At 33.3% G+C, this 24,994-nt stretch overlaps 1 protein-coding gene across 1 annotated transcript; it reads left to right on the forward strand.

The window, feature by feature from the left end:
• The first annotated feature begins 305 nt into the window (after positions 1–305).
• On the forward strand, positions 306–24,566 carry LOC132737116 (uncharacterized). Its single transcript, XM_060724353.1, has 5 exons — positions 306–693; positions 1,772–1,932; positions 2,293–2,524; positions 19,298–21,535; positions 24,553–24,566. Exons 1-5 carry the CDS (start codon positions 306–308, stop codon positions 24,564–24,566), a joined length of 3,033 nt encoding a protein of 1,010 aa, XP_060580336.1.
• The last annotated feature ends 428 nt before the right edge of the window (positions 24,567–24,994 follow it).

Consider the following 24,994-nt stretch of genomic DNA (forward strand, 5'->3'; position numbering starts at 1 on the left):
TGTACTCATGAACTCACACAGGCAGTGGACACTTGAATTGCCGTCCGACATTTAGAAGATGTTTTATGCATGTTTACATGTTAACTATACGAAGCTATAGAAAACAGTTCAGTTTTCCAGTTTCAGAGAGTCCGGTATTAACAGAATATTATTCAATGGATTTATTGGAAAAAGGGCCCGGTTGTCAGAGGTTTTCTGTTATCAGAGGGTCTGGTTTTAGATGTGATACTGTACAATTGTACTGAAAAGAAGACAGAAATGTTTTTAAAACGATATTTTTTTGATATTTTTACATTTAAGAGAATATGACACGCTCGGCTCAAAAAAGGAAAGAACCTGTCAGATTTAAGGATCGTGACCAACCGACTGTACGTAATAGGCGATCAAAGCCAATAGCACAGATACCGCACGTAACAACTATACCAAAGGCAGTCACCGCGATGATACCTTCGATTGATACACCACCATCTAGGTCACCTATATCCGCGCGAAGAGCGCATACATCTCTGGCTAATCAAAATGTATCCAACACAAGGGCATATATACCTCTGGCTACGCCACCTACACCCACACAAATAGCACCTACACCTCCGGCTATGGTACCTACATGCACACGAGGAGCACCTACACCACTTCCTATGACACCCATACAACAACAAGTGGACTTGGTACGGCAACTGGTAGAGAAACAAGGTAAGAAACACCCAATACGTAGCGTCAAAGCTATGGAAGGGCAGTATGCTCTCAAACAATTGTAACAGACGAGGCAGGTCAACTTTAATTTGTAATGATGCCCATTAAATAAAAAAAGAAAAACTTAACCGTTGAATAATGGCCAGTTTTCAATCCTATATTTAAGCGCTCAGCCAACAGAAAGACATGGAATATTATTTCATGGTACACTTATTTGGACTTCAGCTTAGCTTTAATTGTAGATAGAGTGAAAAATGATATGACTCAAAATTTCGGGTAGTGCTAGCGTCGAACTTAATTCTTTCTTTCACAGTTATAGATGAAGAACTAAAGATATATTATATGAGTCGGAGCACATGAATGTGCAAAAAACAACTATGATTTGAATTATTGATAGTGCATGATAGTAGTTTCTAATACCGTCTGTATGTGAAACCATCAGGTTATATAGCACTGGAGGCAGGCATATTAATTTCCAAGAGCTTGTCTTTACTGTCATGACATTCCGTTGTACAATCGGTATCAACGCTCATTCGGGAGCACTTGACTTCTATCTGTGAAGTTACTTCTACACGTATACTCTTCCGATAAAAAGACAGAGATTCTGCTCAGTTATGTGCGCCAACTGTCATTTATGTTCAATTCTAACCAGTTTTTGGTAACTTGGTTCATTTCTACATATATGAGTTTTGGATGCATGTAATAATGTTAGCCATGCTCATAAAAATCCCTCGTTGCTAAGGAAAAAACATGAATATGTAATGGCTGGCCACTGGGGTACTTCTAGTATCTAACTGCCAGGAGCTAGGCTCGTTTCTAAAAGAGTTATCTAAGTTAATTTCCAAAATCGTATCAACGAGCGTATATTGTTCTGCCATTGAGGTTCTCCTCTTCTTTCTTTTTTTCTTTTTTTTTATATTTGAAACGTTTTTATGTATTTATTTGGCCTAAATTTTGCAAATTACTCTTCAAAAGAGAATTCTTGACATGAAGAGTTTCATTTGATTAAGAAATGACAGCTTCGTAAGATTTTTTTTATTTCGTTATTTATAAGTTTATTTTAAATATATTGATAAAGAATCAATGGCATCAAAATCTCCAGAATCTAAAATGGAAGGCTGGCGAAAGGTTTTGGATCAGAACACAAGAAACCTGAAAAAATATCTGATACCCAATGAAATTATCCACCTGGACACAGGGTTCGAATTATTCGACTTCATTGACAAACGAGATATTCAGGTAAATAGTCAGCATCAAATACACGTTGTTTTATCTTTAAAATAAGGCTGAAAATTTCTCAGAAATTGAATTGAAGTCAAATAATTTTGTTTCGATCCTGGAATATATTGGTCTAGAATATAGCCTGTCTCGGAATTCTTTTTCATAAAAAGAACATGTATTAAATCTTAAGAATGTAACTTTCTTAAACAACAAGGGTGGAAGCTAGGTAATTTGCAGTTTTAACACTGTGAGCAAAAATTGGTAACATGATCCAAAAATGTGTATGCAGCTACGAACTTTAACGATAGCAACTGTATGTTGACATCAAACGATTCAAATATGTATATCAAAATGACTATAGCTAGCACACTATTATAGGAAGAGTCAAATACAACAAAGAAAAACGAAGCTATTTTGACAAGAGTAAGATCAAAAGGCATTAAAGGCTACACAGACTTCAAAAAACGTCTGGAGATGACACATCAGAGCAAGCTTGCAGACCTTTTGACTTATAAAGAGAGAGGGTTAAATACAGAGGAGATAGAGCAACAACTTAACCAAATGTTGGAAGAAAAATTAACAAGAACGGAGTATGATGAACTTAGAAGACGTAAGTAAAATTTGTTCTACACATAATAAACGTATCGGTCAATACAATCCTAAGACTGGCGAAATCAAGGACAGATTCGAGGGTCTAGCATGTCATTAATACATCTTTATTCTGGGCGGTAAACTTTCCGCCTGACAATATTAATCTAAGTAAGTCGTTATCAATCTTCCACATTTCACTGGAGTGGACTTATAGGTCTGTCCCTCATACGTATGTCCGCCACTATGCAATGGTTAATGAGATTTAATCCGTCCAAAATCTAAGATAAGAATAGAAATCTACAAAAAAAAACTATCGGTATAAGAAAAGATTTTTCCAATTTATATGAGGAAAAATGCCAGATTGAAAAAAACTCAAAGATTTGTAGTCCAACTATTCACAAAATTTTAATTTTGTGTTTGTTTTTCTTTGTTTGTTTTCATACAAGACATGCAATATTGTCATGAAACATGAAACATTGAAAACCTTTAAAATATAATTTTATCTTAATTTGATAATTTGGTTGGTATGCAAATAATAACAGTAGATAAGTAAGTTCAAAGTGGATTTGCAATAATTCGAAAAATTATAATAACTTCATGAATCTTGAACTATTTAAGATCTTATCATTTTTATTATGTTATTTTTGTGGCGGCTGTAAAAAGTCTCCCCGTACATTTAATCAATGATGTTATATTTTCGATCCTTGAAGATCGTTCAGCACGACATTATTGTTGTGTATACATCTTATGTGGTACTTTTAGTTCCTTCTTTTCGGCCATTTTCAACTAGGGTGGTTCCAGTATTCCTACTTGAACACTGTATAATCACCCTTAGGATGTGTTGCCTGCTTTGTTAAAATTGTCTTTTGACGTCATATATGATACGCAGGCTTTATTACCTCAGATCCTTTTTGTGTCGCTTTGAAAAGGTGACATATAGGGATTACTTTTGTCGGCGGCGTCGGCGGTGTCGGCCGTCGGTGTCGGTCGGTGTCGGCGACGCGTCGTCGGTGTCGTTGTCGGCGTCGGCGTCCCCTAAAGCTTGTCCGGAGCATAACTCAGTCAATTTAAGTTGGATAGACTTCAAACTTGGTATGCATGCTTCTTTCAATAACACAAAGTGCAGTGCACAAGGACCGGTACTCTGCACTTCTTAATTTTTGAGTTATTGACCTTTGTAAATTTTCATACTTTAATTTTGTCCGGGCCATTTCTCTTCAACTATAAAAGCTATGGACTTCAAACTTCATACAATGATAGATCTCACTAAGAAGAAGTCCAGTGCACAAGAATCGGTACTCTGCACTTCCTAATTTTTGAGTTATTTTCCTTCGTTAATTTTCATACTTTATTTTTATCCGAGCCATTTCTACTAATGTATAAAAGCTATGGACTTGAAACTTCAAAGGATGATAGATCTCATTTAGAAGAAGTGCAGTGCACAAGGACAAATACTCTGCATTTCTTATTTTTTGAGTTATTGCCCTTTGTTAATTTTCATACTTTATTTTTGTCCAGGTCATTTCTCCTCAAGTATGAAAGCTATACACATGAAACTTCATAGGATGATAGATCTCATTAAAAAATAATTGCAGTGTACAAGGACCGGTACTCTGCATTTCTTATTTTTGAGTTTTTACCCTTTATATATTTTCATACTTTATTTTTGTCCAGGCCATTTCTCATAAATTATAAAAGATATGGACTTGAAACTTCATAGAATGATAGATCTTATTGATAAGAAGTGCAGTGCATAGAAACTGTTGCTCTGCACTTTTTATTTTTTGAGTTATTGCCCTTTGTTAGTTTTCGTATTTCATTTTTGTCCTGACCATTTCTCCTAAACTATATTGTTCGCAAGGCGACACATCCAACTCGCACAGTTCTAGTTCAAAATTCCATTTTTTTTAGTTCCGCCATTATTATCTCGTTTAGGGCAAAAACATTCTTTTACTTGGGGACCTTATGCCGCTTTTCATTGAATGGCACTCCTGTGTCACATTGAAGGTTCCATGATAACCGCCGTATGAACACATCTGCGGATGTTTCTTAATTCAAAATTTCACCATTTTCAAACCGATGCTACTGGGCGTGGACGGTAACTTGTACTTTCCAGTACCGTTTATGAACAGGCACAATCAAACCGAGCCTGCAACATTTTCAATTTTGTTGTGTTGGACTTTCTTTAGGGATTCTGTTTTTCTCTATTTTAATATTAAATTTGAAGGGTTGTTTTCTTCAGAGCGTATGACTTCGTTACCTATGGCATCAAACACACTTGTAATATTGCAAATAAATGATAAGCATCAATTATAAAATTTTAGCAAACATGTTTACATTGTACTAGATCGGTTCACGTGTCATGTATCATTAATTTGACTTTTGGTTTGACAAAGTTATTTATCATGTCTGCACATCGATTTTTTTTGTAAAAGAAATACGGAATAGAATGAGTGCATATTTTTCATCTTGAATGATGGTATTGGAACTTACCTTATGCCTGCTTCTATATTTCTTTATAACCTTCCTTTCGCTGAAAAACATTATGCATAATGATTACTAAATGAAATTTCGACTTCATGTGTTCCTTTCTGAACCATGTAACTGGCATATTTAATATGCTGCATGATCATTTGTATCTTTCATTTATGAGAGCGTATTTTGTTAGGCGTTTTAAAGAACATTCTATACGTGTTATTGATATAACAAAGTCTCTGTCAATACTGTATTTGCTACAAGTCAGCCATTGACATTGTCGACACTATTGTACAATTAATGATTGCTCTTGATCAATACTTTGCGAAATTGACGTTTCTCAGCATTCATATTCTTCAATGTGTTCACTGATCACAAATAAAATGCAAGACATTAAAACTGCCCATCGAAAAGGTGGATGACATCGATAACAAAATTATAGTAATATGTTAATAAAGTACTAAGCAATCAGCGGTAAGCATTATGCGATTTGCAAGTTTTTGTCATCATATAATGACAGGAGATGCCGCTTTGTCGGTGCATCCAGTAATTTTCCGTCTGGTCCAGCTCTTTTGGCGCGTTGATGTATAGCATAGTAACGTTCCCTTTACAAAACGTCCCCATTAAACAATTGTTAACAAGTATTTCATTTTTTTACCATTTAAACTGTATATATATATGAAGTAACATAGCATTATCAATTTTTACAGATATTTATCTTCTAAAGTGGAAAATTTATATATTTTGTGCTTAGTACATATTTATATATACGCAAAAGGAATTGCAATGATGAGTAATTTCGGGAAGGGAGTTCACTTTTGTATTGTCAAATGAAAAATTCCGATGAGAGTCAAAAAATGAGAAAATTTCGTTGATCTCGATAACAGATTATCGCCTCTTAGCAATTCACAATCGCTAGTCATTGCTGAAATTGTTTCAAATCTGAAAAATATATATTCAACTTTTACCGTTCAGATGTTTAAAATGTTTAAGATTCCCTAGATATTTCTATCTGATATTGAAAATGTACAAAATCAGAGCTTCCCGATTTAGAAAGAAAACTTCTCAAACGGGAATATCAGATTCCAAGGTACTTCCCAATCGGAAAAACTCATTCAACAATTATGGCGTCTGAGGGAAATAAACTCAACAAGTTGAATTATTGCACATATATAAAATATGTAATTATCCATAAAGATCTCACTTTAAGTTACAATATAATAGAGCTATATACATGTATGTAATACAGACATATAGAGCATTATAATGCAAACAATTTTGTCACATTACACCAGGTTAATTATATTGGGAGAAAAAAGTCATCAAGTAGATTGTCGTCAGAAGGAAAACAACAGTCAGAACTGAGAATGAGTATTGTTTGCTTTTATTAGCCGTGTCTGTGCTGATGTGAAGACGAATGAAAAGTAAAAAAGTCCAGCTTATAGGACTAATATTGTGTACAAGTGTTTTCATTTAAATTATATAGTAATATCTAAACATTCTTTTACATTTTCTCTTCTATTAATTGCACCTGATGTTGCAAAACTCCCAATATTATTTAAGCATCCCTTCTTTAATATAAGATGTAGCTTGATCAATTTTTAATAACCTTAATATCTGGATGCAGATGCATGGGTTTATTGTTTGCTAATGTCGGTCGGTCTATCTGTTGGTCCGACGATAGACCATATGGTTTCCTCTAATAATCTTAAAAACTATTTATCACAAAGTCTTCATATTTCACATACTACTTTGATATAACTAGTAGATGACCACTGATCAGTTTGAAGTTACTTAGTCAAAGGTCAATGTTAAAAGGGCATGGAATGTCAGGATGGTATCCGATCATTATGTTAAAACCATTTATCACAATGTGTTCATGTTTCACATATTGATTAGTCATATGTAAAAGATTAACTCTATCGAATTTAGGGTCACATGGTCAAAGTTCAAGGTATAAGGGTCTTAAATGTCAGAATGGTTTCCGCTCATTATCTTAAAAAACTATATATCACACAATCTTCATTTTTCACATACTGTATGATCATAACTAGTAGATAACCCTATATATTTTGGGATCGCTAGGTCAAAGGTCAAGGTCAGAAAGGCATTTTAATGTCAAAATGTTTTCCGCTCATTATACTAATGATAACTTTTATTCAGTTTCGGGTCAAATATTGGCTATTTTTTTTCTTTTTCCATAACTGAACACTTCATCGTACACCGTACTTATTTATGGCATGTTTTTATATAATTATGAAAATAAAAAATCATAATATCAAAAATACAAAAGATATGAGTCAACGGCTAGAAAAGGGGACATGTATGTCGTTAGATATTGATTGTTTTTTAACAAATTTACCACAAGCCAAAATTGTTAAATGATTTACCCCGATTAGGAATTTGTTTCAGAATTTATTTATTTTGTTTTACATTTTTGTAGAAAATGACCATTTTAAATATCAAATAAAAAATATTGGGATTTTTTTTTCAATGTGAAAGATAAAAACCAAGATCTATTTTTCTAGTTTAAAATTGCATTGAGTTCCGCCATTATTTTCTCGTTTAGGGAAAAAAGATTCTTTTACTTGGGGACCTTACGCCGCTTTTCATGGAATGGCACTACTGTGTTTATTGAATAGTTCATGATATCCGCCGTATGAACACATCTGCGGATGTTTCTAAATTCAAAATTTCACCATTTTCGTGTTAAATGTTGAATTCTGCTTAAGCTGCGGCTAGCGGGCGTGGACGGTTTCTTGCACTTTCCAGTACCGTTTATCAAACCGAGCCTGAAACATTTTCAATTTTGTTGTGTTGGACTTTCTTTTGCGATTTTGTTTTTCTCTATGTTAGCTACTACGCAAGTCTGAATGAAATAATACAATATGGAATTAAACAAAATTCAAGTTTAAATATCATCAAGCTAGATATAATTAAAGCCCTAATTATGTTCCATAGAAAACGCCCATTATATTTGTAAATTGACTTATCGCATGACTTGCCACTGTTACTTCCTATGATCACGACCGGTTCCCATTTTTTACACATGTGAGGCTAGAGCTTAAATATTTATCATTAAACATCTTCTAATGGGTGGCTACCAAGTTTGTCCAAATAAAAGTCTATGGGTTTATATTGGCCTGCCCCGTGGGCTTATATACAGGTGAGCGATTTCAGGGCCATCATGGCCCTTTTGTTTCATTTCGTTTCTAGGTACAAACGTAATTTATTTTCAATTGTAGGCGTGCTTTATTTTCACAATAAATTAGCAATTAGTGTAATAAGTGATTTACATTTCATATGTTCGACAATGTTTCAATTTATTTTCGATTTGAAATGTAACTATTCCACAAAATATAACGTGAAAATAGCCTTAATTCGGGAAAGTACGTTTTAAAAGTTTCCAAAATTAATTCTGTTGATAATTTATTTTAAAAAAATGGTTAATAACTTGTCATATATAAAAGTTTGTATTTAATTGTCCACTTAAAAGTGCCGTCATGATGGACTGCGACTATCTACGACATTAAGGCGACCGGACAATATACAAGTTTTCCGGCAAAAATGACAAAATCGCGAGAAAAAGACCAAAAAATAATTAATTCGAATTCTAAAACAGTCCCGCTCTTACCGACCAATGCGATCACACTGTTTTCTTTTAGCGCACTCGTCGAGACATATACGCGCTTCAGGCGTTTCTTATGAGATTTGTGTGTTTGTAAATGGCAGTAATAGTGATCAGGATCTAATAAGAATCAATGCTTTACACGGAGACCAAACGATCACAAATTATAACTGGAGTAAATTATCAGGGCTCAGTAGATTTAAAAATAAGTGTCACTATATAAAGATGATGGACTAAACAACAACAACAACTAGTAAATTCCATTTCAATCAATGCTTTTATTATATGAAAAGCCCTAACAAATGTAATAAGTATACTAATCAAATTATATTAAGTTTTATATTAAGAATAACTCTATTTATTATTTACTTAAGATTATGTTTATGATATATTTTATATGTGGTCGATTACAATAAACGTAAACGTTTGTATTAAGGACTAAAACCAGTTTAATGGTTCAATGCTAAGCCTTGTAGTACTGACCAGAGTAGGTACAGTATCTAACCTCGCTAACATTGCCAAAGTCAGCTTATTTATACAATTCGGTATTCACTGCAACAATTTGATTGGTTGACAATAATATTGTATATAAAATGCAATAAGTATGACAGATAGTAACTCACAACTTACAGATAAACTGTAAACTTATTGAGTACCGCTTTTTCAAAAAGTCAGGATTGTTGATGGAGTATTTATTACCTTAAATGATGTGTCTAGTTAATTTTGAAATCAGTTTACCTTTTATTCGGATCGCTGTTTTTGTTATTACATAGCGGTGTCTATACTCATCCCTGACATCGATTCCATGGCATCCTGTATTATTGGAAATTAATATAGAATCTACAGAATCTAACAATATAAGATATAGGACCTGTTGTTTCACACTTTATACTAGAATTGTTCAAAACGTTATAGGACTAAGAGCCTTTGTCTTCGTATAATATTTTCATATGCACAGCAAATTTAATTGTTTCCTACAACTTAAGCATAGGTTTATTATCCCCCGCCGATGGAATCGGGAGGGGGATATAGTTTTGGCGTTGTCCGTCCGTCCGTCCGTCCGTCCTTCCGCACTCACAGGACAGTAATTATGTGGCTAGAGGGACAATAGGTAACTGTTCTTTCTCTTTGATGTCATTCATTCCGTAATGCTTTTATGTGGCTATTTTCTTTTGTGTGGCTAAAAAGAACAATAGAGAGAACAATAGAGTAGCCACATAATTACTGTCCTGTGAGAACGTCCGTCCGTCCGTCCGTCCGTCCGAATTTCGTTTCCGGAGTAGTTCTCTGCAACTACTGGCTGGAATTCAACGAAACTTTATGGGAATCATCAATATCAAGAGGAGATGCGCATCTGACCGTCCGTTTGTCCGTCCGTCCATCCGTCCGTCCGAATTTCGTTTCCGGAGTAGTTCTCTGCAACTACTGGCTGGAATTCAACGAAACTTTATGGGAATCATCAATACCAAGAGGAAATGCGCATATTGTCGACTTGTTCGGGTCAGACACTTTAACTCAGAGTTATTGCCCTTGATTAGTTATGTAGTATGCATATAGAGTACAAATCGTTTCCGCGCTACTTCTCTGCAACTACTGGCTGGAATTCAACGAAACTTTATGGGAATCATCAATACCAAGAGGAGATGCGCATATCATCGGCTTGTTTCGGTCAGACACTTTAACTCAGAGTTATGGCCCTTGATTAGTTATGCAGTATGCATATGGAGTAAAAATCGTTTCCGCGCTACTTCTCTGCAACTACTGACTGGAATTCAACGAAACTTTATGGGAACCTTCAATACCAAGAGGAAATGCTCATGTCGTCAGCTTGTTCGGGTCAGTCACTTTAACTCAGAGTTATGGCCCTTGATTAGTTATGCAATATGCATATGGAGTAAAAGTCATTTCCGGAGTAGTTCTCTGCAACTACTGGCTGGAATTCAACGAAACTTTATGGGAATCATCAATATCAAGAGGAGATGTGCATATCGTCGGCTTGTTTCGGTCGGACCCTTTAACTCAGAGTTATTGCCCTTTAGTTATGTAGTATGCATATAGAGTAAAAATCGTTTCCGCACTACTTCTCTGCAACTACTGGCTGGAATTCAACAAAACTTTATGGGAACCTTTAATGCCAAGAGGAGATGCGCATGTTATCGGGTTGTTCCGGTCAGACACTTTAACTCATAGTTATGGCCCTTGATTAGTTATGCAGTATCCATATAGAAAAAAATATTTGTTTCCTCGCTTCTTCTCTGCTACCACCGGCTGGAATTCAATGAAACTTTATGGGATACTAAGAGGAGATGTGCATATAGTCGCCTTGTTCCAGTCAGATACTTATAACTCAGATTTATGGCCCTTGATTAGTTATGTAGTATGCATACATCTCATTGGCATTTCCAGATTTTACTATTTAACACAAAGTTATGGCTCTGTTATTTCCCTGAATATTTATCAAGTTCAAAGAACATTACTGTTTATGCCATGATTAATATATAAATAAAGCCTGATGTCTTCAGTTGTTGTGTTAATAATAACCAGTACTCGGCGGGGATATAAATTCAACGAATTTGCTTGTTGAATTATTGTGCTAAACGCGTGTTCCCTGTAATATTGAATAATCTAGGTAACACGCACCCGGCGAAGCACATCAAAAAGATTTTGCCGCTTACTTGTACTTTTTGTATATTTATAATCCATTTATTCCACCAACACGTTTGGTTATATTAAAAAGACATTTTGTTCAAATTTCACGTCAATTAGACAATAAATGGCTAAATCTTATCATTTTGAACAGCAGTGATAGTAACGTTAAATATAGACATTTGACGTTGTATGTAACTGAAAATGTGCGGTATCGTAAAGTTTGTGCCCTTAACAAAACTTGATGACTCGTGACGTTTGGTTCAATTCTACTCCCGCAAATTTTAATATGAAAATGTTTTTCTTTCATATTCATTTTAATTTATACAAATGCTCATACAACATCAAAGAAATTCATATGTTTCTGTCATATAAATATATTTTATAGAAACCTGTTCCACTATATTCACTATGCTTTAAGACACACTATGCTTATCTTTGATAATAATATTTTCATAAGGACTTTCATTAAAAATAATCCACATAGAAATACTGTCATTTATTTGATTGTCAATATTAATATTATAAAATTTTTATAAAAGATTTGAAAGGAAATTAGGAATATTTCGTACCCGATGTCAAGTTAAAAAAAATACTGCTCATTTTCAAAAATATTTCCGAGTTTTATGAGCTTTTTCATGTATGCATTGTTCAATGGGAAAAAAGAAATTGATTTTAAAGAGAAAACATGTTATTTAATTATGTCATGTCAAAAATTTATAATATTTCACGATTTTATTTGCAAATAGTTGATGTTTAATTTGGTGCATTTTCAAAATGGCGCCGTTTATCGGCAAATTTTCTGAACAATCATTTTTCAACAGATATGACTTTAAAACATTTATTTTGACATATTTATCCCCTTTTCACAAGTTATAAAGAGTTTTTTAAGAACAACATGTCGATAGAATTTTCATTTTTGCACATGTATTTAATGTTCGCCCTTTTCTTGAACTTACCTAATTTCCGTAATGCAAATTATACTGAGTTCTGCCGAGACATGGTTAAACTGAGCGAGAAGGGTTTACATACTATTCGCGCGTTTCCGGACCATTCTATTTGAAAGACCCTGCTCAAGTCAAGTAAAAGAAATAAAACAAACTTTAACAATTATGATATACAAACTTAATGTACTGAGACAAAGTGAAATTCCCTTTATGTTTTTTAATTCATGTTATTAAATTTAAGGTATATTTTCGTATATCACCTGTATTATTTGGGTATAAACAGGGAGTGAAACGCCTTGGTGTCAACCGTCTTGGTGTGAACTGTCCCAATAGTGAAACGTTTGTCTACAAAACGCAAATATTTATCTCGCGAAATCATTTGACATTGAGTTTTACAAGTCAAACGTTACAATGATCAATAAATGCATAAATTAGCATTTAAAAACAAAACACATGTATAACGTTTGCCTACCCTTTTCTTTTTGTTTGGAATATACAACTTTGTCTGTCAACCCGTCGTTTTTGTCTGCAAATACAATTGAATATTAAATCTGATAAGTCACCAATTCGTATTTACTAAATTATTAACCACTATAAACTGAAGCCCACAAAATGATAACCACTTCATTTTGAATTATATAAACACTTCTCAGATTAATCCGAGGAGATAAGTTATTATTTAAAAGAAAATAGAACAAATTTATTTTATTTTATACTGATTTGACTAATCGTTTATCGAGTGCCACCTTTCGAATATCGTATGGTGGCCACCCACGTGATACTTTGATTGTTCTGATGGAACAAATAAATGTATAACTTTCCCTTTCTAAACAAATTTGAAATTCTCGCTGTTTTTGCTTTCATTTCTACATATTGGTTTTATTAATTAAATTTACCTACGACAAAATGAAATGTCTATTAATCGTCAGGATTTCAACGTTGGTTTGACGTTGTATAAAGGTCGCCGACGTTGCGACCAATTTTCAACGTTGATCCAACGTTGTGTCAACGTCGGGTGTTTGCTGGGTTACTACATGCAAAATGATTCACTTACTAAGTAAAGATATTGAAAACAGTTCGGGCGCACTGTAAAAAATATCGCTTTGATTGCGAAATGTAACGACTTTCTTGTTCGTTTAGTTCATATGACTGATCGAAATACATTAAAGCATTTGTACATTATTGTCGTTTGAACAAGTTACACCACTTTAATTGTATATTTTATATGATTCTCATGTTTCCATATGTGTGTTTTTAGGCACCGTACAACTTGGTCAATAATAAGATGTAGACACCGTATTGTACATTATTGTCGTTTGAACAAGTTACACCACTTTCATTGTATATTTGATATGATTTCCATGTGTTGTATAGGCACCGTACAACTTGGTCAATAATAAAATGTGGACACATTATCAATCATCCTAAATCACCCCATGTTTTTCTTGCTGTTGATTTTTACCAGTAACATTGGTCGAAGAATAATCTATTCATGTGGGATGATGCATTTCTAGAAATTCATAGATTTCACTTACTAATCTAATGAGACCATTGTACTGATATATCTAATTTGTCATATTTTTACATAGATCCGACCTTCAAGTCTTACATAAAATAACATTTTATTAATAAAACAGGAAGTGAACATTATTCAATCAAATAAAACATATCTGTAAGTAGGTCTACGATTATACAGTTTCTTATATAGTTTGGTGCAAAAGAAAATCATGCTAGTTGTTATTAGTCTAATGGAATAACAATGCGGTGTTAGAATTCAGTGTTGTGCGGTTCTCCAATATTCGTGTCAATAGGACCTTATATTCCAATAATTGTACACTAGAAACACACTTTGTTTGTGGAACTTGAACTTATACTTAACCATTATATATATCATAAAAGGCCTGTTCTTAAACAACAATGCGTTTTTTTTGTTATTGCCTGAGGATCCGGTATATATATACCGGCTCCTCAGGCAATAGCAAAAACGCATTGTTTAAGAACGGGTCTTTTTGACAAGTACGAGTCATTTTGATGTCGACACGACCTTTTGTAAACACTATTTCCTGGAAATACATGTATGTAATATTTTTTGAATTGTGTTTTGCTAGATAAACGATGAATTGTTTCAAAAATTCGATGGAATAATTAAACAGTTGGAAAAGTATTGCAATATCTGGCAGTAAGATATTTTATAAGCTGTTTCCTACAATTCGATTAGCTCCCAATAACTGTTTTGTCCGCATCGGTCAGAATAATATTTAACGTTGCGCTGAAAAGTTTTGGTAAACACCCTATCACAGTGAGGAATGTACAGAAGAAGCAACCTTTGATTATTTATGTCTGAAATTATTTTACAGATTGCATTACTTAAATAATGACCCTCGTTGGATAACTTTCTTCTATTAAAGATATTGGTGAAGAAACACTGAGTATTCATTTAATGTGATGATCAATAATAGCAAATAAGGGTTACTTCCAAGTGTTTTTGGGAATGTTGAATTGGAATACTGCTAAATTCAGTATAGAGAGTAATACAATGCCTATTTATGTTATTTCACCATTCATACACTCTGTAAAGTTTAAAAGTGATGAAATATAGTTACAATGATGAGAATTTTGTCAAATTCTGCATATCATATAGAAAATATCTGTATATATTTTATCAGAAGTTACGTATACGTCGACTGCTTCAAATTATTTGTCTTAACCAGTAATCGCATCAGACATTGGATGAAAAAGAATCATACATATAATATGACCGGATATTGAGAGTCTCACTAGTAATGAGATTCGAACATGTGATCTCAAGATGAGAAGTCTAATGCTAGATGTCCTAGCTTTAAAACTATGTCATTTAATTCACCGTATGTTCCTGTATATAGAAAACAACTATTGAATTCTAGAAATAATAATTGTTTGCACATGTAGATTCAGCATCTTGCATCAGAGAGGGGTTGTAAATTTTCAACAAGCGGTATAATATATATCCCAGGGAGCATTTGGTATTTTACTAGTTGTCCTAAAAAATCAAGAGTCAAAACTATTTTTTCTAAAAAGGAAAGTCATTAGTGTAATATTACATTTAAAATTTATATTACTTAATTACAACTTGGGTTTGTATGGTCGCTAATTTCTGCCATTTCGTTATTTCGTTTTGTCACGGCTGAAGGGGCGACAATGCGACATAACGAGAAATATGTATATTTTTCATATATATTTTAACTTGTATCTTTCTAGCGAGTACAAGCAGAAGTGTGGTTTATACATTTTTCCTGAGATTTTTTGCACTCACGTATAAACCGTAGACATGATTACATTCATGTGTCTTAAATTGCATTACTATTCTATGCAAAAAATGTGTGAAGAAATGGCCACCAGTTTGTAAAGACAGCAATATTTTGCTTTTTTACTTTTATATGGATTATCCATCTGATGTAGATTTATGCATAGTAAATTTACATGAAAAAGCATAATAAAACATCCCTAGATGAGTGATAAAAACCGTGGACCTTGCGGAGTCTTAGCCGCCCTCTCCCCTCGGTCTACATTCACCAAACCGCTACCACGGCTTTGTTTTCTGGACCTGTTTGGGTTCCTTACACCGCCCTCTAAACATCCACTGACTGCTAGAAAAAACCGGACCCTTTGCACAAGTATGCATCATTTTCATAATAAACAGATCTCACTAATGTATGCCTACGTACCCTCTTACCTGATTGCATGGAATCTTCCTTTGTTTGAACTGTCAAAAGCAATTCATCAATTTCTGTTTATAGGTATGATATGATTGTTTCAGTCGTCCGCACATATTCACCACAGATTGCACAATTTTAAACATTTATCTTTTTCCATTTTGCTTTAGATAAGAACGATTTATTAAGAGGGGTAAAATGGTAAGATTTTCATCTATTGAACTTTGATTTATTTTATCTATAATTTTTTGAAAAATATCTAAGTTACAGTTCTTTCTATCCCGGAAGTAATAGCAGACGACAATTCATCGTTTTTATAAATGTTAAGGTTATTTTATTTAATGATTTATATATTATATATATATCTATATATATAAATATACTTACATTAAAATATTTCATATGTTTTTGAATCTATGTTTGAAAGGCGTGCTCTAGCCTGAAACGTGAATATATCATTTATAGATATATAATACAATTTTTACCACATAAAAAAGTCACACAATGTTAAACTTTAACCACTGTCTTGACAGTTATGGATTTTGAAGAATTTTCGAAAGATACAACTTCAAATCAATAGTCATATATCTATAATACTGCGAAAAGCTTGGCAAAGAGTAGGCATCATGAGATCACTGCAATTTCTCCTTAACCGTTCAAGGTTGGAAAGAATGAATAATTATGTCTTTATCCGCTCCATACTTTAGTACGCCGATATTACATAAGATAACTCCTCGAACATGTTAAAAAATGAAATTGAAGCAGTTCAAAACCAGGCAGCAAGAATGGTAACAGGTGCAACACAATTATGCAATATAAGTAAATTACAAGACCTCAAATGGGATACCTTGGCCGAAAGGCGTAAACAACATTAACTAGTTTTATTCTTTAGAATCTACCATGGAATTACTCCAAACTATCTCTCTGATTTGATACCCCAGCACAATGAGTCCCACCTCAGAAATCTCAGACAAGTCTATTATCCAGTCTCCATTATGTTTATGTGACGAAATAGAGGCAGTGCATCACTTTTTCTTTTCATGCCCTTGTTATGACATCATCTGAAGCATGCATTTGCGTCCCCTTTCCATGTCCCCTGACACTTACCAATCTCTTGAACGAAGACGAGCGCCTGGGATTTAACACGAAGGAAAAAAAACATTCTTAAAGTTCAACAGTTTATTCTAGCTTCCAAACGTTTTACTAACGAATGTCAACTTTTTTCTGTCCATCACTTCCCGATAGTATTGTGTGCAGAAAAATTATATTCTCTATTCTTATCTTAACTCAAAACTTTACTAAATATCTTGTCACTTTTTTCTTCGAAACATTCTAAACAAAATCATCTGAAACATTTAACTTAAATTAAATACTTGTTTAAAACATTATTTTACTTTGTAATAGAAATTGTTTGGAGTTATCTCCCAATATTATGAAATTATCTGGAAACAGAAGTTTTCTTATTCTACGACTCTAGATAATAATGTCCTAAAAAAATTATTCATTTCAATTATTTATTTGATTTCCTTTTTCTGTATTATTCTTATAAATATATTTTTTATTACAAGTACCTTATGTGTGGAAAGGAATTTACATAAGTCACATTTGACTTGTTTTCCCATCCACGAAATATATCAGTGTGATTGTATATGCTGACTGTATATATTTATGTTGTAAAAATAGAAATAAAATTTTGTTTAAACTAGATAAATAGTCATAGACCATGTTAAACTATTAATAAGTCCATTTTGAAATTCGGTATCTATTTGCAGTATTAAAGCTGTCCTAACCGGGGCATAGATTTGTATCTCAATTTACATGTTACGCCCTAATAGTAACCGCTTACTCAAAAGTTATCAGAGGGAATGTTATTCTGTGGTTAAGTAAGTGTAACTTTACTGACTTATTAAGTTTCAATCAAGTATTGTACAGTAAAATGAAAACCATAGTTTTTGTTGTCATTACTTCATGATGGACATAATATCTATTTCTGCAGACTGAAAAAAGAGCCTGTAATTAATTGTTTAGCAAATTATTGCAATTTGTAACTTGGAAAATTAAGAAATTGTTAAAAACGTATATTTTACATACTTCTTACTATCTATTGTTATTTTGCTTTTTATCGCCAGAATTGGCAATAATTGTAGTCAAGGTGATTGCATAATGGTTGTGTCTGAAAACTGGCATTTTAACTAACTGACATGTAAAGAAACACATGTGAAAATCTGGACGTTCAGTATCTTAGATTTACAGATCTTACTTTGTAACGGTATTGGTGTTGTCAATGCTAATTTAAATAAAACAGATTTGTTATCGTCAAGAAAGATAAATGATGTTTCAAACTATGCAAATATATATTTAACGCGGAAATAAGAAAGAATTTTTCTTGTCTCGAGTAATTTAACTTCTCCCTTGTCATTTTTCTCTGTAGAAACGATATGTATACGTATTTTTTAAAGTAAAATTCATGATAAAACATGTTAAACATGTATCAAATATCGTTCGTTGTGCTTGTTTATGCAATAAACTACAGAATAATTAAAGAAAAATACAAAACAAAATCACAAATTACACAGTGCATTGTACAAAGATTCCCACTTTTAGATTTGGAAAACTAGTAAAAAAGTACTAAAACAAAATATGTCACAATCCCAAATTATGATGTCAAAGATATACGCTAGTCATACATGTGCATAAAAACTTTTTGCCTTTTAGAACTTTTACAGTTTACATTGACAAATACTTTACGTCTGTTTTGATGTGATAAATTAAGAAGGAAGCTGTTTATTGTCAAGCATGCAATGTATTACAAATAACGATTTGAATACTTCGTTACGTTATTGAGTTTTGTATAATTGAAAAAAGAAACCCCAATTTGTGTGTATTTGCGTTTATTGTTACTCGCCAACGGTTGCCCATATGGGCGAGTCCTCCAGAATAGTATTAGTCATTTCTTTTTTGGAGGATAGTGCAACTACAGATACAGAAAGATGCCCCAATTCCAGAAGCTTCTCCTGGTTCTTTAGTATTTAAGCACCCATACACGGGACCTCGATTTAAAGTCTCATCCGAAAGACTTATTTGTAATTTTAGTTGGCTAGCCCGGCAATCGAACCCACAATGTTCAGATTACAAGTCTCGCACTCTAACCGATTGAGCTATGCGGACTGGGCGAAAAACACCGAAATAAAAAAAACACATGGTTTTGCTCTATGCAATGTGAAAGTCATACGAATTATATGTCATGTTATTATAGTGTAACATAACTACATCTTACATAGCGGATGCATTATCTTAACCTAACCATGCAAAATTGAAGTAAGTAAACGCCTGAGTATACTCAGTATTTTATATATTATATAAAGATATGTCTCTGGTTTACATTTTTTCTACTCTCTTTTCAGAACTTCAAGGCGACCTAATTACATTCTACAGAAAAAGGTGTAGTTCAATACCTCTCTCACCGCTACTTGAAGAAAAAGAGACACCTTTAATTGGGTTCTACGTTATGCCAAATATGGTTGCCGTAAAGCAGAAGTCCCTCATATGTCATGAAGAGGAGAGAACACCGATCAAGTCTTTGGGTGATCTGTTCACAACTGGAAGTGAGGATCAGCAAGAAATTTATCTATTAGCTGATGCAGGCTATGGTAAAACTGCTTTTTCAAAATATCTTGCAATCACGTGGTGTCAAGCTCATCGTCAAGATAAACAATACGATGGTAATAAGTGTTTCAAGGATATTGAGTTAAAAGCTCTATCTAAGTTTGAGTTCTTATTTTTGGTTTTCTTAAGAGATCATACCTCTGTTTCTCACATTGACGATATGATTAGACAGCAATTTTCTTTGCATCTTCTTTCATTGAAATCACTAGATGAAATTTCATGTAGAGCAAAACTAAATGAGGTTTTAAGTAAAGAAAAATGCTTGATTATATTGGACGGTCTTGATGAATGGACTCATCCTGATTATAGCTGTTGTAATGAAGTAACAGAAAAAATCCCACATCGGTGTATACGTGATAATTGTGTTATCCTAACGACAACTCGCCCGTGGAAGCTTGGAGTTTCAAATCTCAAATCAAGTCAAATGGACAAAAAAGTAGAATTGGTTCAATTAAATGCAGACTCTACTCGGCAACTAGAATACAATGCTATAAGAAAAATGTCAGGTGTCAATAACGATGGAGAACTGCAGAGTAAAATACAGGAAATAAATAAAGTGATACGTGACCGACGCCTAGAGCACATGCAAGTGATTCCACTCCTCCTCATGTATATAGTTTGCCTATGGTGCAACAATATTCTTATAGGAAATTCAAAACATGAAGTTTACACCAATATCATTGAATTTCTATTATCAAGAACGTCAAAGAAACAGCCGGAAGTTAAACCATGTCGATATTCGCCTGCCCATGAAATTCCAGAATACTTCAAAAGTCACGAATTTTGTAAAAAGTTTTATAGTCTTATTAAATCATTAGCAGAACTAGCCTACCAAACCTTATTTGACGAAAACAGAGAAAACACGCTGGTATTTGATAGAACAGTTGCTGAAAAATATCTCAAAGCAGACGACATGAAATTCACCCTTCACTCAGGAATATTGTCAGAAAGTAGAAGTACAACTTTAATCAAAGGAATTATCAAAGTATCCTTTTCTCATAAAACAGTTCAAGAATTTTTTGCCGCTATATTTATAAGTTCTCAAAGTGACGCTCATAAAACTGTTGTAGAAAAATGTAGAAATATTCAAGACATTCTGGACATGTCAATAATTTGTGAATTTATAAGTAAAATGAATGCTGACCGGATGTGTGCAATATCAAATGATCTGATGTCTGTGATAAATAAAGACGAGGAAACACGCGACTATAGAACTAGGGGAAGAGTTGACAGTGACTCATTGTATAACATACAGGAAATGTTCATGTCGTGTTTACAAGAAATGCCTGAAAGTGAACATATTCAATTATGTTTACAAGATTTCTTCATTGACAAGCACACCGTGCACAGTGAGCAGTTACAATGTTTGATGAAACAAAATAAAACCAACATAAAATCACTTTCTATAAGCATTACTTCCAGCAGTTTACATGAAATTATAGATTTATTTTCTCTCACAGATCTCAGTCATATACAGAAACTTTACTATAATGGTAACTGGGAGAAGGCTGAGATACATCAGATATTGTTTCCCAGTTTACAGCACGTAACTTTGTTGTTATGTATATGGACAAATGATGAAGAAAATCTGAGTGATAACATGGCGCGATGTCAAAACTTACAATATTTGAAAATTTTCAGCCTCACGTTATCTCACAAATTACTGGATACTTTTTTCAAATTTATATCCGGTCAAAAATCAATGAAAGAGTTAACATTGAGGTATTTACAATGTAAAGAACATGGCGACCATGATTGTAAGAGATTGAACTTGAACTTGTCACAACATACAAAGTTTTACTTGCAGGGGTTGCCTAGGGGGCTACAATTAAATAAATCAACACCGTCATTAGTTGATGTTACGTTGAGGAGTACACATCTAGATGAAAGTTCATTGTTACTGTCAAGTGACATGTTGAATATTGAACGTGTGGAAAATAAAGCCAAGCAAAGCATTGACAACAAAAATAAACATTGTGAAATAAACTGAAGAAATTTATTCAATGATTTAAAATGAAAAAAGCAATTTAAATATGAACCTTTAGGAACAAATGGCGGCTCTTCGTAGATTAGGACATACATGTATTTAAGTTTTCAATTAATAAATTAAGTGACAATTGATTATAAATTAAACATTTAAATAATAGAAATAATTCAAGGAAGTTTTAACGGACCTTAACCCTTTCCCCCATGAGCATATTGTGAAAAATGGCCATTTTCACTGAAAAGCCTCCACTTACAAGTTCAAACTGCTATGAAACTATGAAAAATGCTTCAATACTAATTAAACTTGGCACAAATGTTGACTGGACCATTGCCTTTGTAACGACATGCTCAGTCTTAAATTTCCTGTTACCATGGCAACGAGGGGACATCTCATAATTGCCAAAAATCACTATTTTGCCTCGATTTTTTTCATCAAAATTTATTTCAAAGTGCTGCAACTTCTCAAAGGATTGAGATAGAGTCAAAGGCTTTTCAGCGTTGGTTACACGTTACCTTATGATCGACCTGGGGTCATTTTAAGCCTCTCACAAGTTCGAAATTTTCTTGGCGATGAGGGGGACTCCGCCCCACTTCAAACCCCCCAAACAGAAGGGGGCACATCCCCCTTCTGGCAACCCCCTGATGTATCTATTGGATGGGGGCGACGCCGAAAAGGTGCTCACTTTTTTAAGCAACATTTTTCAAACGAAAACATGTGTTTGGGGCCCAAATAGGACATTTTTACACTATTTCAGGCCTAAAAAAGGGGGGGTCGAAAGTGCGTTGTTTCGCGTATATATGAGGTAAAGGGTTAATGGATATAAATGTAGGATGAGGATGTGGAAATATTTACAGGTAAGTGACATTATATTGATTGTTTATTTTTTTTTTATTTCACTACACAAGCACATATGTAAGATTAACAGTGAACGACATTCTTATATTTACTTTTAATTAGACAAATATTTGATTTAGGCATATATAGCTCTAGATTAAAAGCTTTTTTATATTGCCTTCGTTTTTTTTTCTTGAAATAGATATTTTTTTATGATAAAAATGTCATTTTATCATCAGCTAAACGACTCTAGTATATACATGAATACGGTTAATTGAAATATACATTATCCGTTTAAGTCTCACTCATTTTATTAATTGTGTTTATTTTTGTTAGTTTAAACATTTTGATTGGTTTTCTTTTTTATTACCGAAAATATTGTTCTTTTTTGTCTTCTTCTTTGGTTGTTTTTATTGCAAGACTTTTATTACATGTCTCCTTTAATAACCCATACTTTATAATTATCTGATAACCAGTTTTTCTAAGTCCATTAAGGCTTAGTCTTTGATATTTGGCACGAAACATTGTCCATTGAACTTCTAACAAGTTTATACAAGTATAGACCTGAGGTTAAAGCAGCATGCCTCAAGATACATGTTAATTTTTATGAAAATTTTGAAATTTATATTGTAAGGTGAATAAATAAAGTAATTTACATATTGCAATCGGCACTTACAATCAAAGAAAATTACCAAGAAGTCGTCAACGTAATATTAAAGTAGCCCTTACTGCAAAATACTGCAAAATCAGTCTTTAACCGCACATAACATGAAAAAATAACTTGGACTTTGAATGTGTTAACCTTTCTTAACATTTTAGTACATTTTTCTCTATATTGATTTTCTTGAAATATTTTGACTTATCTGGAGGCGGGCAGCTTTAAAGTTGGCAAGGTCCCGTGGGCGTGGGGTGGGAATAGGTCCATATATATGGATTAGTAAAACTAACAAAAATTTGATACACAAAATCATTAAGTCTACTGTAAAGCTTAGAAATTTATATGAATTATTGTCCAGATGGCTTCAATAATATTTGTTGAAATTATAGCCAAGGGTCTAAATTGAACCTGTCTCGGGGTCATTACTTTTTTTTCAAAAGTATAAAGTGAAAATTCATCTGAAACAATCAAGGCTAAGGTCTTAGGGGGTCTTTTTCATATACATATAATATATGGATCTCTATTTCTAGATAATAGCTTTTCGGCCTCTTTTGCTGTAATAACATTCCATAGCAACCACTGATTTCTATAGCATCGTTTGACTTGGTAGTTATAAATGAATTTCATAGCAACATTGACCTTCCTTAGCAGAAAATGACTTTCATTGCAACCATTAATTTTCCATCGGATCAAGTTACTTCCATGGAAATATTCACTTTTTCACAGCTATTGTTATATTTCATATTAATTCTTGCCTGCCATAGCATCCATTAAAAAATAGGGACCTCCATTAAGCAATCATTGACTAGTTAAAGCAATCAATGATTTGCAAAATGTTCTTTGGATTAACTTTAATTTTACAAGCATTGACTCTCCTTAAGAACTAATGAAATCCATAGCAACAGGTGACTTAACAGGTGACTTTCCTTAGTAACCATTGATTTCCATAGCACCCACTAACTTCCATCGAAACCACAGACTTCCATAGCAACATGTAATTTTCATAGCAATCATAGAGATTCCATAGTAGCTATTGACTTATCATAAGCAAACATTGACTTAGTATTCATAGCAACCAGTAACTTCATAGCAAGAACTTACTTTATACCTGGCAAACATTGACTTCCATAGCAACGTTTGACTTTCCATCTTTGACTTTCATAACAACTACTGACTTACATAGAAACTATAAGTTTTGTATTATAGCCACCAGCCAGGCTTCAAAACAAATTTAATTATTTATTTCCTAAAACCAACCTGTTATTTCCATAGCTTTTAGTTAGTTTTCATAGCAACCAGTGACTTTCATATCAATCATTGACTTTTTATAGCAATAATTGTATTACATAGCAACAATTAATCTTGTTTGATGCCAATTACAACCTTTATAATTAGGTAAGCGATATAAGGGTAATCATTGCCCTTTCGTTCACAAACATTTAACTAGATAAAATAAGACCTTTCCTCATTTATAAGATAATAGCGTTAATCTTGTGTCTCATTTCTGGTTTCAGCGGCCTTGGATTAAACTTTCAAAATCTTTGTGATAAAGAATCTCTTATGACACTTTACTTATTAGGATTTGTGTTTTGATAGATCATTTTAATGAGATATGCTTTGAACAACTTCTTCTAAAAAATACAAAGGTAAGCATTTAGATTATCCTTATGATTGACAGCTTAATAAAATACAAAAAGAATAGACACTTCAACATTCGACCAATTATTGAAAGTATTTTTTGAGATAAAATATTGCAAACATTTTAAATTTTACTCAGAGATTTGTAACGGCAGTTCCAATACCACCAGGGTTTAAGACCTCTTAATAGAAGTATGGTAAAAGTTTACGGAAGGACCTTCCGCAGATTTACTAAGATATAAGCTCCGACCAAATAGTTTAATTCACTATTGCCCTACAAAAGGCCCGTTGTTGTGATCATCTGCTCATACTCAAGTA

Source organism: Ruditapes philippinarum, unplaced genomic scaffold (genome assembly GCF_026571515.1).
Source record: "Ruditapes philippinarum isolate M1 unplaced genomic scaffold, ASM2657151v2 ctg631_1_1_1_1, whole genome shotgun sequence".
Taxonomy (NCBI): Eukaryota; Metazoa; Mollusca; class Bivalvia; order Venerida; family Veneridae; genus Ruditapes; species Ruditapes philippinarum.